We start from the raw sequence: 20196 nt of genomic DNA, 5'->3' as shown, positions 1-20196 counted from the left end.
AGTCTCTTCATGGTTAGCTTCTTTGAAGAACAAATATTATACTCCATATCATATTTTCATGAATGGGAAGAAGAGGACTCAAATGGTATTTGGAAAAGACTTGAGTCAATTAAGGTAAAAAAGCAATGGTATATTAGACCAGTCTCTTCTTATTTAAACAACTTACATGCAGCAGCCAAATTCACAACTTCAAATTAAGGATTCACATTTTGAGATTTCTTTACAAAAAAAGACATTCCCTTCCTTACTCTCATCAAATTATCAATTCCTCTCTCTCTCTCTCTCTCTCTCTCTCTCTCTCTCTCTCTCTCTCTCTCTCTCTCTCTCTCTCTCTCTCTCTCTTTCTAGTTTTTTTCTTTTAGTTTATCTCTCATGGATTTCAACACCAACACTTCTTCTTCTTCAATACTGTCAAAGGAAAAGAAGAGCAAGAAAAAGCAGGAGCCAAAACAACAACAACAAAACCAAGAAACAAATATAAGGTTTTTGGGAGTTAGAAGAAGGCCATGGGGAAGATATGCAGCTGAAATAAGAGACCCATCAACCAAAGAGAGGCATTGGCTTGGTACTTTCGACACCGCTGAGGAAGCCGCTTTGGCATACGATAGAGCTGCCCGTTCAATGCGTGGTTCTCGGGCTCGAACCAATTTCGTCTACTCGGACATGCCCCATGGGTCTTCGGTCACATCGATTATATCCCCCGACGAACCCGACCAACAAAATAACCTCTCCTCTTTCTATAATTTTCCAGCTCATCCCCAAGATACAAAGAACTCATCTACCCAACTCTATTTTGGTCAGGATTCCGGTAATGTGGGTCACTTTTCCGGTGGATACTCTTCAGGAACAGCCTCTAATTGGACTAATCAAACTCTTCCCATCTCTCAATCGCAACGACACGAAACGGTTGCGGTTGGTGGTTCAGGTACTAGTGTTGGTGGGTCCTCCCAATTTTACAATGGAAATCATGAACTCCCTCCATTTCCCTCCGAAGCGTCGGATTATTCTGGTTGTCTCGGATACTCCAACATGTCGGATTCGGGTTATGATATGGACCAGGGAATGTGGTCGGATTTGACGGGTTCTGTACCCGAACAAACCTCAATGGGAAATGGGTCATATTTGGGTTTTGACTCGACCGAGTACGTACACAGCCCGCTCTTTGGACAAATGCCTCCGGCTTCAGACTCAGTTTCGGGTTTCGACTTGGGTTCTTCCTCTTATTTCTTTTGAAGATTGTAACTTTTTCGGGGTTTTTTTTTTGTTGGAAACTGTTTTAATCTACTTTTTTTTTTGGGTGTTTTTGGTTGGTGGAAGGGAAGCAGTTGTATAACTTGTAATGGGATTAGTTTGAATCGTGTGAAAGACGATCAGCTAAATGTTGATGTTTGGAGTTCTCATCAATGAGATCTTTGGGTCCTAGTGACCTCTTTATTGAATACACATGCTTAAAATCAACTCTGTCCTTTAATTTTCAGTAGTAAATTACAGTATCATACTAGTATTTTGGGCCATTTAGCATTACTCTCAGTTAAGATACATGCTAAACCGGCTGAAATTAGGGCCGACCACAGGCTGAATGATGGTGATGTAGCCGGCTGCAAGGGCGGACCACAGGCTGAATGATGATGATGTAGCCGGCTGCAATTGAAGAACCCGTTTCTCTCTACCCGGCCACATAATGTTCCGCATGTGGTCGGCTCCAGTTTGCAATTTTAGGCCCTTTAGTTAATACGCAAAAGGACCTCATCTTCAGTTCGGTTTTGGGCCCCACGCAGAGAGTCGGACCGACCCTGGCCTCAGAGAGTCCTCAAAGTATGATGGGGTTCGGGAAGAGCTGATGGATTTGATACAGGGGAAAAAACCAGAGGGTGACACACACACACACACACACACGCGCACACACACACACACACGCGCACACACACACACACACACATATATATATATAATGTGGCACTCTCTCAAGTCATCTTCCATTTTGAAAAAGATAGACAGAAACTCTTTTGATATCATTAAATTAGAACAGCTACAACCTCTTTATATTGGGGTAACCAAGTCTAACAGTTGTTGGCGATGATATTTCCTAAAGACGTCCAACACTGGGGACAGTAAAACCCTAAAAGGTATAAGGTTAGAAAGCTTCTGGAAATAACACAATTTACATACAAGGTGTGAGACTAATTTTCTTGTCCTGTCAAGGATTAGTTGTTGGGTTGTTCAGTCTTCAAGGCTGGTGGACTCAAAGCAGCACCAGCAGCAGCACCAGCAGCAGCAACCGGAGCAGCATTAACAACAGTGGTCGAGTTGGCACCACAACTTCCATTTTGAACGTAAAGGCTTCCCACCACAAGAGAATCACTCACCAAGCCACCACCATTATCGTCAAAATTGAGCCTGCCATTAACCTTCCTCCTGGAAGGGAAAGAAAAGCACCATGGTCGGCAAATCTATGCCAAGGTTTATACCTTGTCTTTTTATCAGTATAAATCTAAACTTACCCATTTAAGCGATTATTGATCGCAGTCAGGTCTTTGGAAGGACTTTGGTATGCATGAGTGCTCTCTCCAACACAAGCATAATAGCTTCTAGAGGTGTGTGAGATTAAGGCGTCCATCTGTAGTGCATAATTTAACCTTGAGTTAAACAAATATATGAGCTAAGATTATGAACAGATGCTATAAAGGTATCCATAACCAGCTTAATCTGTCCTGAGGGCTTTTGTTCCCCCAAAGAAAACTAATTTCAAGTCAAGCAACTTGCTCGAAAAAGATTTTAATACTGCTAAATGCAAAAGGACTGTTACACCACTAGGATGACACCGCAAGTAAGGGAATAAATTGAGCATGTGTACCTTTGAAGATCGTAATGGGGACACGTAAACATTATGTGCTGCAGAAACTTTCTTTGGAGACATATCAGGAAGAGATGGAAATGAAGATACCCTAGGTGATCCTAGACATTGACCTGCACAATTAAAACAAGAAACAACTTATACCTTAGAGCCAGGGCATCCTAGGGAAAAAGTAAAGATGGAGAAAAACTGAGAACGAACCGTCAGTATTATTGTTATCTACAGTAGACCGGTCGGTTTTTGAAGTTGAACCAGCAGGACCAACTTCCATGAGCAGAGGCTTTACGGACGGAACAAACACTTCATTGTAAAATGTAATAATATCCACATGCTCCTGCCTGGGTTTCTGTTTCCAACACATACTCTAATTAGATTTTGTAGAACCATTGTTAGCTGAAAAGAAATGGTCCACGATAAGCAAGCCACATACTCCTTTAAAGCGTGCTGCCGATCCATCAACAAAAACAGTGCGGAAAACTTGAGGTTTACAGTGTGGTTGTTTCCTATAGGTGTATATGATCTCTCTAAAAGTTAGGTTTAGTTGAGAGATCTGCAAATCACAAAAAGAAGCTCTGTAAGAAAAAATGTTACAAACAGAAACAGTTTGACAAATTATAGGAAGATCATGCCCAAATGTATTCTCTAGCAGACCTTTGATACGCCATATAAACTGCAGAGTATAATCTGGTCGATGTGTCGGTTAAAGAATATTGACGTCCGTTGACTAAGGATCTGTTGAACGAAACGGTAAACAGTCTCCCGAATTTGTTGAGATAGTTGCAGTCTTTCAACCAAGCCATTGATTCTAACAGCAGCCAACTTTAGAATCTACGACATATAACACATTCAAATCATTCAAAGAAAACGAGAAGTAGGGGAATATTTTTTTTAAGCGACTGGTCCACTCAACAGGTCAATGTGAGAGTAATTTCAATACTCTTTCTACCGTACCATACCAAGTCACAATCTCAGCGGAGGTACCAGGTAGACTTAAGTACTAGCGTATACTGTAAAAATAGTCGATGAATAGATATATCTTTGCTCTACCGATAACTCAAAGCCCCATAACACCTTTTGATGGACCTATCATGGGGATAGTAGTCTCTTGGGACCAATCCAATCAACGATTTTCCTAAATAAGATTGCAGATTGCTGCCCCCGAAAGTTGAGCTGACATTGGATCATGACAACTATTTCAACTGAGCAAAAGCGATCTTAATTGACAAGAGCTCCCAAATGCTCGTATTCTAATTCATACAACTTAGTTAAATGCTGTTAAATCAATTAAAAATGCCTACCAAGAGATATTTCTATATCACAAACCTTACTAAAGAAAACATTGATTCCTGTCTCAGCACATGTTTCTCCCCCACCTCCTGGATTTGGTCTATTTGGGCTGTAAATAAGTAGCCAAAGGTTATAAGGATAAATAAATAAATAAATAAATAACAGGAATGCACATAGATACATGTGTATACATATGTATATGTACATGTACTACATACAAATAAAGAAAACAAGTGAATCTAATACTATGTACAGAGAATCCTTTCAAAGATAATCATGCCTCGCAAAAGCTGACTGCAGAAAAGGTGGTGGTAACTTCGATTTTAGATTGTTTAACGCCAGCAAACGATCCTTCACCGGTGACGTAAAGGAGTTGCGGTCAACTAATACACTTCGACTACAAACTCTCTTGGGTGACAGCATATCTCCATTCTGACCTGAACAATGAACGATTCACTCAGAAGTATTTACATCAGAACATCCCATATTTGATAAAGATTAAAGACAACATCTTTTCTTCAGAAAACATAAAGAAGACAGCCAATATCATCAATCGATTTCCCTAATTACTTAAATGAAGAGAGATAACAAGGACAATTAATTATGTAATCAAGCTCTTGGAACCCAAGAGAGGATTAAACTAGAAACTTTTGTGCACAGTCAAGTGCATAAATCTAAAATCGAAACTTGACTAACAATTACCTGTTGAAGTCTCATGCTTGTGCAAGAAAGGCAAAGGAGGTAAGCCTCCGTAAGCAATGTCATTGTGCACGGCAATTGCATCCAACGATGGCATGGGCTCTGCTAATAATCCCGAGCGGTTTATGTCTGCAGCAAGGGCAGGCTTCGCAACAATTAAAGAGTTATACATTGAGGAGCCTTTTTCCCAAACCATACTTTCTAACAATCGCTCCTCCAAAGAATTTAGATGTCGTCTCAACTCTCTTGGAAGAGTTTCTTCATGTCTAATGAAACTCTCTATCACCTTGCTCAAATCAAATGCTGTAATGCCAGTTCGCTCCAAGACGGCGGGGAACAACATAGTAACAGTCTTATGGGTTGCCAATACCAATTCTGCTGAGCAAGCAAGCATGCACCGGTGAAACCTCTCATTGGTCAGTAAAGAAGTCAAGTTACTCGCATGTAATATTTGAGATTCTGCTCTACATATTGTTTCTAAAACCCTGTAGTATAGTTTCAGAGCTTCCATTCTTCTCTGTTCTGCCCATATGCTGTCCATCATGTTTGCACTAAGCAAGTTTCCCGTCGTACTTCGTTCTCCGAGAGCGTTTCTGGGGAAAATAGCCTCAAGTATTATGTGAGCCCTACGTACCACATCATTGGTTACATCCTTGTCACAAGAGGAAAGAAAGCGCTCCAGATCGCCCGATGGTTTTGAAGGAAGTGGAGAGACTACAGCACGGAGCCACTTCGCAGTTGTCATTGCCGTGCTTACAGGTGTAGGTGCCATCATTTTAGCCCTAACAGAACGATCATTTGCAGGTGATGTAACAGGAGATTGTGGGGGAGATAGTGGACTCGTGATTGTCTTTGATGGAGAAGCTATCATATCAAATTTTCTCTACACCAAAAAAAACAATTATCTGAAATAACTATCTTCTCATCAACAATGATTTAAGTTTAACATGCTTTGGAGCTTCAGATCTTGATAATAGAACATACCTTCGCCCCACTAATATTCATAGCACCTCCAGACAAGCTTCCTGTACCAAGTAAGCTATCTTCATCATTGACAAATACCCTCTCATCCAGCTCACACTTATTATGAATTGCATCATCATAATCTCTCTCCAAAATAGTTAAAGTAGAATTGAAGGACGATTCTTCCATCAGGTCTTCAAAAAATGTCAACCCATCTGCTTTCAGAATCACAACATACTTTTAAATCAAAATATCCTAGAAAAAACAGTCAGAGACCCGTTTAATAGTTAGAAATGAATGAAGAAGAAGACCAACTCAAACTAACCCGTGTCAACATTTTCTAAGTTCTCAACTTTACATTCCGACGCCAGACGGGGTTTCTTCTTCAAAACTTCCACTATTAAATCATTTACATTCTCCATTGTCTTCCGCAACTCGTCCTCGGAGGTATCATAGATGTTACACAAAGATGCAAGAACGTCAACACCTTTGTCACCTTTTCTAACTGAACCGAATGGTGAACGCATAAGCATTAGTTCAAAATGATTAAACAACATATGCATAAGAGATGGATAAATGAAGTAATAAGACATCAGTAAAGTTAAAAGAGAGTTACCAAAGCGTGGCGAATCAAAAGAGAATTTCCTGAAGCGCACAGGGACATGAAGAATCAGGATAGCCTGTCGTTAGTTTGGAATATATTAGCCTCATCTCTGCTTAATAGAATGGTTTCACTCAATATAAATTTTATGTCCTTGTTAAAAAAAATGGTTTCACTCAAGATATCAATACATATATTAAATAACAATTATAAGAATAGGATTTGGATAAGGAACTCCATTTTAAAGAGATATTAGCGTACTAATAGAACAAAGTCACCCTCTTGATCATAAGCTACAGAATGAGAATAGAACTACTAACCAATATCGAGACCAAGCCATTTGTACTAGTCACAAGATCCTTGAAGCGGCTAAACGCGTGGACTCGGAGTGCCAAGAAGAGCAACCACCCAAATCGATGGTAGTCTGACACAATACCAGTGTTGCTGGCATTAGTTGTCTGAATTTCGTCATTTGCATCGCCCATCAAGAAGAACTCAAGGTATACACGCTTGTAGTACCTATAGTGAAGAAACAAGAGAGTGGTTACCTAGGTCTACACTTTACAATCGATTATCGTAAACAAAGATTAGAGTGATAAAATGCAATTAAGAGATAACTCCATAAATAGTCAGGTAATTAAGAGGCCAAAATATCATAAAGAACATTTAAGGTAATCCAGCAATGAAAACTATCATGATATCCGTGTAACCATAATACAATCTAATCTTAGAAATGTATTCTAGGCTGCTGCTTGTTCCTTTTCAATCAAGATGCAATACAGACGTACCTAGTTCTCTTCACAAGTATTCGATGTAGCACCTCTACCTAAGCTATCTGGTAAAGTTGATTGTGTATGTCGCTGTACGAACATGATTAATGGAGGCCGGTGACTCTATGTTCTGAAGGAAATAGAGAATTCAAAGATAATACAATATTGGTATTTTAAGATTCTAATAGTTTATTTTCTGTCAACACTAGGTTATCATAATACTAGAGGTGGTCGACTTATACGTATCGAGAGTAGGAAAGGAAGTATTTAGTTCCCTGATAGCCTTTTATCCGGTTTAATCCATTTTTGGTTTCCGATAGTGATGACGGCTACGTCAATGCCTAAAACTACGCTTACCACTCTACCAAAAGAGGGTTGTCTATTAGGTTCATGTGCTACCGGTAGGACCCTGGAAGTACTTATGGTCCATATGTTAACCTCTCTTTGCTTACCTTGTTTATTTTAATAAGCTGCTATTTAACATATTCAGTTATTACATACTATGTTTGTATTCAGTTTACTTTCAGATCCATTTGTGGAATATAAATATGAGATTCCATTTTACCGGGAAAAAAATTATGAAACTGAGCAAAGAAACCGAACAACGGTGAGAAGCAATAACGTGGGCAACATACCAGGTAGCATGTTTACACGTGTTAACAGGTTTTGGAATCAATTTTTAACGAAAATCAAGAGTAAAGATCTCTAAACCATGAATTTTTCAGAACATGTACTGCACTCGAAACAAATACATATGGTGATCTCATCCGACTCAAAAGAAAACAAATCCCATTATATTAATACAAGAAAAACCCTGATATCTTTTTTTACTGCACGAATATTTGTTAAAACTTTGATGGGGATTTTGAACAAAATTGACATTTTTAACAAACTTCCTTGAGATATAATTCCAAATATTTCAAAATCCTCCACTACATTTTCCTAATCAATAACGACCAATCATTTCGGATTGTAATATGTGAATGTATCTTTTCCATTACATTCAACTAACAATGTACTTTAAGATATAACCAGATAAGCATACAAAGCTGTAAACAGGAGCTTGAGAATAAGCACAAAAATGACGCTCACCTACTGAGAAGACTCAGGTGAACAAAGTTGGCCTGTAACTCTTTTGCCTAGCCAGACACAAGAAGTGGAGAATAATGAGCAACCAATGAATTACAAGTTCACGATTATATGTTCTATAAGTAAGGCTCTGGAATTACCTCCAATCTCTTTTCCCAATCTGCGCCATACAGATTGCTAATAATTGGCCCTGCTTTGAGAAAGAACTGGGGCATCTCCTTGAAGAAATCTACGACACTGATTAACATAGACGACAAAAGATAAATAACTAAAATAACAGCATAGTTTATTAAAAGAGTATATAATTATTAGAGAAAAACCCTACTTCAACTTTGTAGCCTTCAATATCCGACATAAGGTAAATCCACCTTCGTCTTTCTCATGCGTCGTTTTCTTGTCATTCCCCGCAGTTAACCTCTTCACACAATACAGAATGAATGCAAACCAAAACCTCTCGATTTCCTCTGGCTGTTTTTCAATCAACCGAAAGAACACCATTCAAATTCCAATACCCATATGCAAAATAACCAAAAAAGACATGAGATCTTATCTAATAAGCAGAAAAGTTACCGTTCCACTTCCAATAGTTGAGATGTTAGCTAGTAGAAGATGCTTGGTTTCTTTCAACAAATTCATAGCTTGGGCAAACATGTCTTCCTCCAGAGATAACAAACTCTGAAACAAAATCCCATTTACTAATAAGTCATGTTCACAATTTTACAAATCAAAAGATAAAGCAAACTGAAGAGAAAAAAAGATGAAGAAAATCAAAAGGAAACAAGACTAAAAAAACAAACCTTGCAAAGCTCTGAGAACCGATCTTCCACAGTACAACCTTCATCTTGTTGAGAATTACTAGTAGCCATTAAAGACTTCTTCACTTCTTCCATCAACGAAATAGCTGAAATTCATACACAAATAATTTCTAAGAAAACGAATAGATCAAAAACACATTTTCAGTAAATCGAGACAAGAAGAAATCATCGAGAACGATACGTACCTGATATTTACTAAAACAGATCAAGAAGCAGACAATTGAACGAACGCGTATAGATCCCGATCTCTTTCGTTTAGTTTCTGAGTTCTAGATCCACGGCTTGAAATCTCTGAACATAACAATAAGAAACCCTAATTGAATGACTCTAACCTTGATTTGAGAGAACGGATACTGTGAATCGGTTCGAAACTAGGGTTTAAAGAACAAAACCTTTCTCCTTCTTCTTCTCTCTCTCTTTCTCTCTCTATCTGAATCTCTTCTCACAAGTCTCAACCTTTTTGGGGAAAAAACCCTCGTAGTCGCGCGGGAAAAACAACTTATCATGACATACATGCCATGGCTAAATGACATGACCGACAATACATACATAAGTCACCAATAAAACTGCGACACGTGGTTGTACCTTGGATTGTTTTACCGCCAAAATTGCGTCCTTTTCTGATGAATATCTACCGTTACGGGTTGGAAGCCGAATGGGTAAAAACCCTAGCTTCCAAACTAATCTATAGGACTACCCATTATTTCCTTATCTATTTTCTTTTTTCAATTAAAGATTTTTATTATCTGGTTTTATGGTATAATCCTATTTCATTGAAGTGCATCAAATATATTTTAAGATAATGTAAGACTCTCATTTGACTTTACTATTTTGGATGATGTCACGTCAATTATAGAGGGAGATTTTGGATTAGATGGTAAGAAATATTACTTTTGTCTAGCGTCACATTTTTGCGCTTCTAAAATTGAAGATCACAAACCTCGTAAACTTCTATATCAGAATGTGGTTAATTTTGAAGAGACGTGGATCATCTAAACACGTGTGAACCTTGGTTGCGTTGGTGAAGAATGTTCTCTCGGGTAGTAGATCACGTCATTATTGTTATACTACTACATGTATGGTATGATATATTTCTCCTTTGATTTTGACCTCCAAAAAACCACTTGGTTGGTTGTTGGCTGGTACAAAAGCTTAGTATGGAATAAATTTTCTCCTAGATCCCAATGGACTGATTTGCCCGATGGGATTATGGGAATCCTAGATGGTGATCCCATCCCAATCTTTTTTTTTTAGAGTATGGATCCCATCCCAATTGGCCTTGCCATGTCAGCAGACCAAATCAGTGATATAACCTGACTCCTAACCCTTAACTTGTGGGTCGTCCCCGGCGCTGACATATTTTCTTTGTATTTTTTGAAGCAGTTAGTGTATATTATGGAAGCAAGTAAAATATAATGAGTTTCAACAACAACAAAAAAAAAGTAAAATATAATGAAATATGTGTCATTTAAGATCCAAAATAAAGAATTGTATGACCATGGACCGAGGCACCCTTTTTTTTTAAGTATCAAGCCACCCTTGTTAATTGGTATATAGAACTAGAAGCATAAGAAAGGCAGGAAAGAACTCAAAAACCACACCAAATATAAAAGACAAATTGAAATTATTTCAAAGTAGTTTTAATTATTACTTAGTTAATAAGAACACTCAATACTTGATAAAAACTCGTCTAATACACACATCTTCTTTGAGAGAGAAAGATACATCATATCCTATTAGAAATGAAAGTAAACATCAAAATAGATGACCATAGATATTGATCAAAGAGAAGAAAAAGAAGAAGAAGATGAAGATGTGGTAGAAGAGAATCAGATGAAGAAAGGCTTGACCTTCCCTTTGCCTATATTGACTTGCCAATGAATGCATCAATCACATTCATTCATATCCATTGCTAGTGTTGAGGAGTAATTAGGTTTTATGTGCCTTGGTCACATCATGACAACCACCACGACAACCACCTCAACAAGAGATCATTTCCACTTTCTTTCTCTTCTTTCTCTTCTTTCTCCACATCTTATAATTTGGATCAAATCAGATTAGAGATAGTTTTAGATAACAAAATACACTAACCATCTTATTTTTATAGAGGTTGATAGAGGGAACATTATACTAATAATCAAATATATATGAATTGGAGAATCACATGTGGATGGATGGTCCCCCCACCCTTGGCTTCTTGGTTTATGATTCCTCCTAGCTATCTATGCTTGGTACTTATCCCCTTGTGATAACTATATTAATCTCCATGCTACTTTCTTTTTTTCTTTATATATAAATTAGTCCCATTAACATTTTACAATGGGTGATACCATTTCATAAAGTTAGTGGTCCTGCACTTAGAAGTTGGCTAGCTACTCGACTTTCACACTAGTGCTTCTCGACAGGTGTACATTTTTATCTTTCTGACCGGATAAATTTTGAACTGTAGCGTTCTTTACTACTTTACTGTTTATCGGACAACCAATAGAAAACAACGTAAGATACACGGACATTGCTAAAAAAATAGTATTCCTTTTTACACAGTTAATGGGACGAATCAACGCGTTGTAAAGATGATCAACAATATCTATGGATATAATTATCAACATTGGTTGACGTGTTTACAGAGCGAGAATAGTATCTGATTCTAAACAGGTGTTCGGTTTGTAGAACTAGTAGATCTAACTAACTTTTAAGTATAGTTTTAAAATTTCTAATTTACATTCCTATTTCCTAATGTTGTCTAGTTTCTTAGATTCTTTTCTAAGTTTTTGTAATGTTAATATAGAACTTATTCATTGGACAATGTTGTTCTATAGTATAATCTCGTATATATAGTAAGACTCGATTGGTCAATTGTAATTAAGTAGTTACCCAATTGGTGAAGCTCATTTCTTAATCAGAAAGATTGGATCAGAGATGAGAAAAGAAGAATAGGGAAAGCAGATTAAAGGAGTTAATCAAAATAAAAGAATTTAAAAGAGAGAAAATCTTTAAAGAAGAATGGCCGAAGGAGGGGTTTCCTTTTATAGAGTGGTGGCCCAACTACTTTACACCGTCAGCCACTCAGCCCTTTCAAAAGTCAGGGGATTTGTTATCGTTATAATGCAATAGCGTACAGAAATAGCACTCAAGTGGACGTGCCGGAGTGGTTATCGGGCATGACTAGAAATCATGTGGGCTTTGCCCGCGCAGGTTCGAATCCTGCCGTCCACGTTTTCATTTTGTTTTTACTTAAGCATTTCCCAAGTGATCATACTTCAAATATTTTGTTTTTACTTAAGCATTTCCCAAGTGATCATACTTCAAATTGGAGATTTTGACATCTAAGGTGCTGTTTGTTTTTTTTTCTTTGTCTGAATCTGAATTAGCTGAATCTGAATTGGCTGAACTGAATTGGCTGAATCAACTTACATGTTAGAATGTTTGTTTTTCAATCTGAATTGTTGTGTCTGAATTTTAATTTTGACACTTATACCCTTTTATATATAACTGAACTTGTCCCGTGAAAAGAACTAAAATTTGAAGCCCTAATTCATTTCTGTTTTCTCCATTCTATCTGCCCTTCTACTCCCCCAGTTCACACACACCCTATCTCTTTCCTCTTTCTCTCTCTATAACCTCTCCACCTCCCCAAATTCCTTAGATTCAACTGGATCTCCTACTAGGGTTTAGGTCGTAATGGCTTCAGTGAGGTTTTGGAAGAACCGGTCAGTCTTGGTCCTGATTAAATGGAGGATTTGTTGAAGAAATCGAAAATCCTTCACGAGGTGTTGGTTCAGGAGGACAAATCTAGGCTTTGTTGAAGAAATCGGTCACACAACAGCTAGATGGAGGAAAAAATCGCCTTCTATGTGGATTTGGCCAAATCCACAGGCAAATACATTCGAAAATCGCCTCGATCCGGAGGACGAATCTAGGGTTTCGTTTTATTATAAGCAAAAGAGCAGGAAATTGGTCCTTTTCTCCATTAATTATTCTTTGAAGAGGATCTACAACAACTTGTGTTGGGGTATTATGAGATTTTTTTGGTGTTGTAAAGAGAGAAATAGGTATTTTTCAAGTTTTACTTTCACGAGGTGTTGGTTCAGGAGGTCTTCTTCCATTTTTCAAGTATGTTTTTTAATAAAATCAGGATTTGATTGTTTGCATTGATAAACAGAATTTAAATTAATTATAGTTGCAAGATAATCATCATATCCTTGCTTCAAAATTTCCCATTAAATTTGTTTTCCCTTTCTTGATGTGTTTTATTTTATTTTTGGGGTGGTCGACGGTGTGGTGGTGGTCGACGGTCGGTGGTGTAGTGGTGGTGGTCGACGGTGTAATGGTGGTGGTCGACGGTGTAATGGTGATGGTCGACGGTGTAATGGTGGTGGTCAGGGGTGTAGTGGTGGTGGTGGATGAGTGGAGAAGATGGAGATTGAAAGTATAGTATTTCATTGATTTCACGAGGGTATATCTGTCATTTGGCTTATTTTCAGATGGTGGCCTTCCATTTCAGACTTATTTTGAAGTCTGAAATATGTGGGCTCTTTTTCAGCCCATTCAGACCTTTGTCTCAATTCAGCTAACTTTTCAGATTTTCTTAAATCCAAAAACAAACATCTGAATTTCAGATCTGAAAAAATTAAAAAACAAACAGCACCTAAGAAGGTGTGGGATCATATCTCATCAAAGAAAAAAGAGAAGGTACGGGATATGTAATTCCTTCGTAGGATTATTTATAAACAAAGAAGAAGACCACGAAAAACGCAAGATCGAAGAAAGTGCAGAAATTTCACCGATACAACCTTTTGGATGGAAATAAAACAATTTTGTAACTTTTTGTTCAATCCAACCGTCAACCCCGACACCTCCCCTATCAACTCTGACGACATCTGCACCACCAACTCCGTTCGTCGTCACCGTTCTCCTCTCTCTCTCTCTCTTCTTCCCTCTTCCTTTTCTCTCTCTCTCTCCCTTTCTTCTCTTTATTTTCGCGAGAACCCTCATCTTGGGAAGAGGTTCAAAATCCAAGCAACCTTCGTCTGGTTTGCAGCGAAGGGGAGAGGGATGGAGAGAGAGAGAGAGAGAGGTCGTCGGCGCTTGCGGTCAAGAGCCAAGCGAGCGGCCCTTTGCCGGTGACATAAGAAAGAGTGTGTTTGGAAAAAAAATTTGTTTTTCTATCCTAAAATATTTGTTTCCCGAAAATTTTTCTTGGTTCCCCCAAACATTGACCTTAATAAATATTTGATACTGAATATAAAAAAGGTCAGCAACTCTGACGGCCATTTTGAAATAGACATTTTGTATTAGTCGAACCATTTGACATTTTTATACATAACAATGACAATCTGTGCTAAATGGATTGCTCTAAGAAGATTATTCCCCCCACTGGGACAAACCCTAGAAATGTCACTAGGGAATTTACAACAGAGCTTCAGCCCAGAAGAAAATTAAATACATCTCTCAATGAGATGATCCCTTCCACTCGCTTGCTTCCCGCTTCAATCACGATAAGCCGCCGAACAACTGCAAAAGGATTCCAATCACACTCTACGACATTCAAAACACATATATACAGATAGCTAATAATAAGTTTGTCGCTTCACCTGGATCAGAGAGGCGCTCCATAACCTCAAACAGAGAATCAGAACTCAAACATGTCCTGCAACGTCCATGCCCATTAATGGAACCAGGCAGCATCTCATAACCCAGTTGTAGAGCCTGAAATCAGATTCAAAACACTAGAATCAATTACTGTTACAAGATATAGATACCCGATACAATAAAGCAAACCCGTAACCATATAACCAGAACGAAAAGCAGTGAGGAGCTTGTAGGGCGGATCATCAACTTGTATAGACTTACTTGACGAACGCTTGTTTGATCAAGACGAATACGAGAATAGGCACTACCATTCGCTAACAAGGTAATATCACTGCACATAAGAAGACCACAAATGACGGAATTAGATGTGAACATAAACAGTAGATGTGCACATAAACAGTAGATGAACACAAAGTTCAGAACAGCGAAGCTTCCAGCTAATTTCCGACAAAACTTATTTTTTTCAAAGAAAGAAACGATAAATTTTATAACGAAAGAATACTAAATAACTTTGGTAATTTACCTCCGGGAGTACACGTCCAAAAGTGATCCGTTATCATCAACAATGGGGATGGAACTTACTTGGTCTGGAAAAAGAAGCATCAGGATGAAGCCAGATGTCGCAGAGCAAGGTATAGAGAATATATTGTGAATACATCACCGTGAAACAGTAACAGGAACTTTCAAAAAACAGTATATGTATAGCATACCTGCTATTAGTAGACTAAGAGCAGAACTTAAAGGATCATTGGGCCTCAAGACTGTAAGATGGCGTCCACCGCCTCCCTGCACCCACGTGCCCAGACGGAGACTACCAACAGTTTGCAGAAGAAGGGGCAAACTTCCAGGAGAGAATGTACAATTTCTACAAATCTCTGGAGAAGAGGAAACCTAAATCATATATTATGCCTTGGAATCAAGTAAAAGGGAAGAGATCAATTGTCAGATAAGGTATACGTTTTAAAATTTCAGGAAGGCCGGCTAGGTATAGCAACTGGGGATAGGTCCCATCTTGAGGGAGATGGATGATTGGAATTGTAGATATCTTATGGTGCAGAATCTTCTGAGACACGTCCTCCAGAGACTCGTGAGGGTTAGCCTGCAGTCCATAAAAACTTGATAAACCTAAGAAATAGACAAAGAGAGTAAGAGACCATCTACATTTTTTTTGAGATAAGAGACCATCTACATTAAGATGCTTGAATGCAGGCAAATGCACAAATACATTTTAAAAGATCCAGTAACAAGCTTCACGGGCCAAATAACAGCATATCTACGACAACGTAATTATACTTGATTTATCAGAACTTAGTTTCAAGTTAATTAAAACATGAACCTATATAAAAGCCGTCTTATTATTGGTGAACTACAATATATATGTATATATATGAACTAATCCTTACTTGGATCAAAGGCCTCCTTAAAGTTTGATCCACTGCCCCAACAGGTTCCCTGTTAAGTTGAGATTTTCCTTCTTTCCAAGCAGAAATTGTATGCGTTTCAAGCTCTTCATTTGTCAACATAGCTCCATTGCCACGCAACTGCAGTAGAAGCAAGGTCACCAACGACTTTCCAGTTACATGAAAAGTAACAAGACATAGCAAGGAAGCTACTATTGAGAAGCTTCCGTACCATGAATAACTTAGGCAGTAACAAATTACATAATAACAATGTTAGCCAATGTCCACATTCCATGGACCTGTCTTTCTCAGGCCCTGATCAACTCCAGCAACGACCCAATGACATTTGAATAGTAATCCAATCGCCAGGCTGCTTACAAAACCAACTAGAAGGAAGTGACGTGAAATGAGAGAGACGGGAAGTCACATCAGATACAGAGGCAATTCCAACCTTAAACTAAAGAAAGCTACTTATTTAAAATTAAAAACTCATTATTCTTACATTAATCTGTGCATGTTGGTGATGTAACCAAGGGAGTCCTAAGATAACACAAATCATGTTTGGTCTTGGGGGCGTATCAACTCAATTTATGGCCACCAAAATGTTCGAAAAGTGGTAGCACCTAACTCCACGGATTCTTAAAAACCAAGAATATGCCATAGTAAGTCAAATGGTGAGTAACCATGACCCAGTAGCAATACATTCACTTCTATTTTCCCAACGCCTGTTAAATAGCGACTTTCAAAGAAAATAAAAGCTAAGTAATTTATAACTCAGTGGCTATTAGATCTTGTTAGTACACTATGATGAATCAATTAAGGCAGTTCTACAAGACAATAAAAAAGAATGATGAACAGAGTAACAATCTCAGTAGGAGTACCTCCGTTAGGATCAATATAAAGTCAGAAGCAGATAGCATTCCACAGAACTGTCCATTGTCATCATCTCGTATAGGCGCAACAGCAAGACTCTAGAAAAAGTTTTACATTATTTCATATCCATCTAGCAGATTCCTTGAAAGAATTGCAACTTATTTAGACAGAAAATTAACATGCATAGCGAGTAGGAGTTCTCCTAAAAGTCAATATTTAAGTTAATCATTTTTAAATGAGATGGTGTTTAGTCATAAGATAAGTTCATCAAGTCAATATATAATAGAAATAACTTATTCACTTGGATATGTATTTATTCCAAATGATTTTCTGCAACGAAAAGAAGAAGTGTAGTGGCCTTCGTTCAGTGCCAAATTCTGTTTCTTTCTTTCTTATGTCTTTAGTATAAGTGTGCCACCCCCTTGTACAGGGCATTAGAAAACTGAAAATAAAATGATAATAAAATACACATACCTGTTCATGCATTATATGAAATGCTTCTTTTACGGGCAACATAACATCCAATACAATGACCTGAAATTTTGCACGGCTACATCAACCATGTATTTGAGATTTGAAAAAGAAAGATATGAAGGCAAAGAAAAACTACAACATGGAAAAGGAGTTGAAAAGTATGCAAACCTTGCCTGATTCAGGTAGCAAGTCATATGCTGTATATCTTTTCAATATCAAGGAGATGTGACGACGGAAAGCATATACTACACTATCCGGAATTCGCAATACCTGTTGTTGACGTGTGCCAGCTGCTAATGACACCTAATTGATATAACATGAATGCATGGATGAAGATCACGAAATACCATTATTGGGAAAACGTAAAACCCAAAAATGAGGAGATACTAAACTAGCTTATCAACTAACCGGGTGCCTGAAAATGCCATTATCGACATCCATGTTTGAATTAGAACTAGAAGCCTCTGGACGCAAGATTGAAGGCACTACTTCAGCCTCCTCTACAAGTATAATATTATTTACAACTCCAAGCTCATCTGTTACATATGGCTGCTGTTCATCGATAAGCCACACACCGTCAACCAAGAATTTATACTGCAAATGCAACGGTGTAGTTATACAATTGCTCCTTAGCCCAAACAAAACCTACTTTCACATGAATACTTAAAAGAATGTGCTATACTGATATTATTAGTTATAATTTCCAGTGAGAAATGAAATTAGAAAATAAAACTCTATTCTCTTGAAGAAGAAGGATGACTCGACTCGCCTACATGAAAAGGTGGCTTTCTTGGAAAGGTATTTATTTCCTTCCAAAACCCACCAACAAGGATTTGTTCGGGAGTGGAGGAAGCCAAGCGGTATGGTGAACTAAAGATTGTGTGTCGCAATCTTATTACCGTAATCCATAAAATTGTTAGTGGCAACTAAACCCGTAACATGTTTGCATTACTGAACGCATATAAATGTATTGAAACATAATCGCGGTAACTATCTCGTTTATTAAACAATGACTTAACGTTGCATGTCAAACCCGATTACCGGGCATTACATTCTGCTATATTGATGATCTAAATTATAAGTATTCCAATTATTCTTTCTACCTTGATAGCAATTCAAAAGTACGAAATCAAACGAATACACAAAAAGCAAAAGATCAAACCTGATGATACCCAGGTTCAAGATTATAGATTGCCTGAAAAACATTAGAAGATCCCTCGACTGGCGTCAATAAAAGGTGTTCAGTCCACCTAATCAAATAGATAAAGAATTAAATCAAATCAAATCGAACAAAAGCAGAAAAGAGAAACAGATAATAAGCACATTACCCAAATGATGAAAAAATAAACAATTACCCAGTGAATGAACCACTTAGCAAGACTTGGTGACCACCATAAGGCCATGCAAATCGAGTAGGAACCATGGATGTGGTCTGGGAGAAAGATCTTATTTTGAAAACCTAATAAATTGTTGAGTTATACCTTCAAATTTACAACAAACTACATAAAAAAGAGTACATAAATTGAGAAGATTTTGTTCTTCCTCTTTACCACTAGAGGGAATCGATGACTCTATTGATGACAATCAATGAAGACGAAAATTACAACTCCTGAAACCCTAATTTCCCATACATCCAAATAAATTAAACCCGGGAAATTTGCAGGAAAGAAAACAAAACCCTAGCTAACACGAGCAGCAAAAAAATTGAGACAGAAATGAGTGAGAACACCAAATGGGACGAGAGAAGCGCACGTTAGAGTTTCTCTTCTCTCTAAAACCAGTGGGGCGGAACAAACAACACCAAACCCCTCTCTCTGTCTCTCTCTCAATACGTTGGCTTGATTAAAATACAAAAACCATTTGCATCTGTATCTATCAAATACGCCATAAATACGTACAATAATAAGTGAAGATACATGTATCTTTCTATTCTTGTGTATTTTTTTGGCTATTTCAAAAAGATTTTCTAGAGTTTGAAGGCTACAAATAATTGATGTCATGGTACTCCATCGAACCGTTGAAATGTAGCTCTATAAATTTATTACTAGTTAACCCATGAGGCCATGACGTTTGTATTTTATACAATACCGTACCGTGAATATTATAAAGAATAAAAATACGAGGTCGATTAGGCCCATCAAAATGATCTACCATTATGTGTGAAAAGGGTGTATTGGTGGGGATGGAGTATCTTGTGTCTTGTTTCGGGTAATTCTGGATCAAATTGATGGGTGAAAGAGATATTGCCTTCGGCATTCCTGTATTTACTTTAGAATAAAGTTTCTCTTTTGTCGATTCATATTGACAAAATTGTGGAGCCAAAAGGAATATGCTTACATGTGGAATTGACAAATTTCAAGATTGTAAACGCTAGACATAGGTGTTATCAAACTTTACTCTTTTACATTGTAGTGTCAACTACGTGATTTTTATTTTGTATGAAAGAGATAATTCTTTTTTTGTTGTTGTAAGTGTATATAACTAAATAGGGTTATTTCCCTAATGGCCCCCAACTTTGTGATCAGCTTCCCGCCTAGCCCCTTACTTTACGAGAAATACCTATATGACCCCCTTCCGTTATAACACCGTCACTCTCTCTCCTCCATCGTGTTTTCTCTCTCTGCCAACTCACGCCACATCATCTGTTACGCCACCTCATCACCTTTTCCGACAGAGGTCGTCGACCGGCCAAATTTCCAGCCGGCGACCTTCAAACTAAAAAAAAAAAAATTTCTCTCTTCCTCTCTCTCTCTCTAAAACTACTCCGACGAAGGGAGAC

The 20196-nt window shown here is 37.8% G+C and overlaps 2 protein-coding genes, 1 non-coding gene and 1 pseudogene across 6 annotated transcripts; 2 read left to right on the top strand and 2 right to left on the bottom strand.

Annotated features, from left to right (window-relative positions):
- Nucleotides 1-372: 372 nt before the first annotated feature.
- On the top strand, nucleotides 373-1471 carry LOC147542376 (ethylene-responsive transcription factor LEP pseudogene; annotated as a pseudogene). The gene has a single exon (XR_015223520.1). The product of XR_015223520.1 is annotated as an ethylene-responsive transcription factor LEP pseudogene (transcript).
- Nucleotides 1472-1993: 522 nt separating this feature from the next.
- Nucleotides 1994-9839, bottom strand: LOC147542375 (retinoblastoma-related protein-like). 2 transcript variants are annotated; one of them, XM_086634437.1, is made up of 19 exons: nucleotides 9264-9839; nucleotides 9061-9164; nucleotides 8834-8938; nucleotides 8589-8731; nucleotides 8404-8500; nucleotides 8267-8313; nucleotides 6725-6923; nucleotides 6420-6483; nucleotides 6129-6308; nucleotides 5825-6018; nucleotides 4844-5723; nucleotides 4422-4578; nucleotides 4178-4250; nucleotides 3506-3682; nucleotides 3285-3404; nucleotides 3056-3200; nucleotides 2855-2967; nucleotides 2502-2617; nucleotides 1994-2415 (listed from the first exon to the last, which is right to left on the bottom strand). In XM_086634437.1, exons 2-19 carry the CDS (start codon nucleotides 9151-9153, stop codon nucleotides 2205-2207), a joined length of 3114 nt encoding a protein of 1037 aa, XP_086490563.1. In that variant the 5' UTR covers nucleotides 9154-9164; nucleotides 9264-9839; the 3' UTR covers nucleotides 1994-2204. The 2 variants fall into 2 exon arrangements, with proteins under 2 accessions (XP_086490563.1, XP_086490562.1); XM_086634436.1 differs by having other exon boundaries at nucleotides 5825-6021; nucleotides 9264-9599.
- Nucleotides 9840-12212: 2373 nt separating this feature from the next.
- TRNAS-AGA (transfer RNA serine (anticodon AGA)) lies at nucleotides 12213-12294 on the top strand. Its single transcript has one exon. It is a non-coding gene; the product is annotated as a tRNA-Ser (tRNA).
- A 2057-nt stretch (nucleotides 12295-14351) lies between these two features.
- LOC147542373 (sucrose nonfermenting 4-like protein) lies at nucleotides 14352-19305 on the bottom strand. 2 transcript variants are annotated; one of them, XM_086633033.1, is made up of 14 exons: nucleotides 18968-19278; nucleotides 18773-18876; nucleotides 18580-18667; nucleotides 17826-18011; nucleotides 17586-17720; nucleotides 17418-17477; nucleotides 16952-17041; nucleotides 16074-16211; nucleotides 15628-15769; nucleotides 15381-15545; nucleotides 15194-15257; nucleotides 14932-15001; nucleotides 14673-14787; nucleotides 14352-14592 (listed from the first exon to the last, which is right to left on the bottom strand). In XM_086633033.1, the coding sequence occupies exons 2-14, from the start codon at nucleotides 18838-18840 to the stop codon at nucleotides 14501-14503; spliced, it is 1413 nt and encodes a 470-aa protein (XP_086489159.1). In that variant the 5' UTR covers nucleotides 18841-18876; nucleotides 18968-19278; the 3' UTR covers nucleotides 14352-14500. The 2 variants fall into 2 exon arrangements, with proteins under 2 accessions (XP_086489159.1, XP_086489158.1); XM_086633032.1 differs by having other exon boundaries at nucleotides 18773-19305.
- Between the last annotated feature and the right edge of the window lie 891 nt (nucleotides 19306-20196).

Source organism: Eschscholzia californica, unplaced genomic scaffold (assembly GCF_041429995.1).
Source record: "Eschscholzia californica isolate CP2 unplaced genomic scaffold, dmEscCali1.0.p SCAF_4, whole genome shotgun sequence".
NCBI lineage: Eukaryota > Viridiplantae > Streptophyta > Magnoliopsida > Ranunculales > Papaveraceae > Eschscholzia > Eschscholzia californica.
This window is presented reverse-complemented; position numbering and strand designations above follow the sequence as displayed.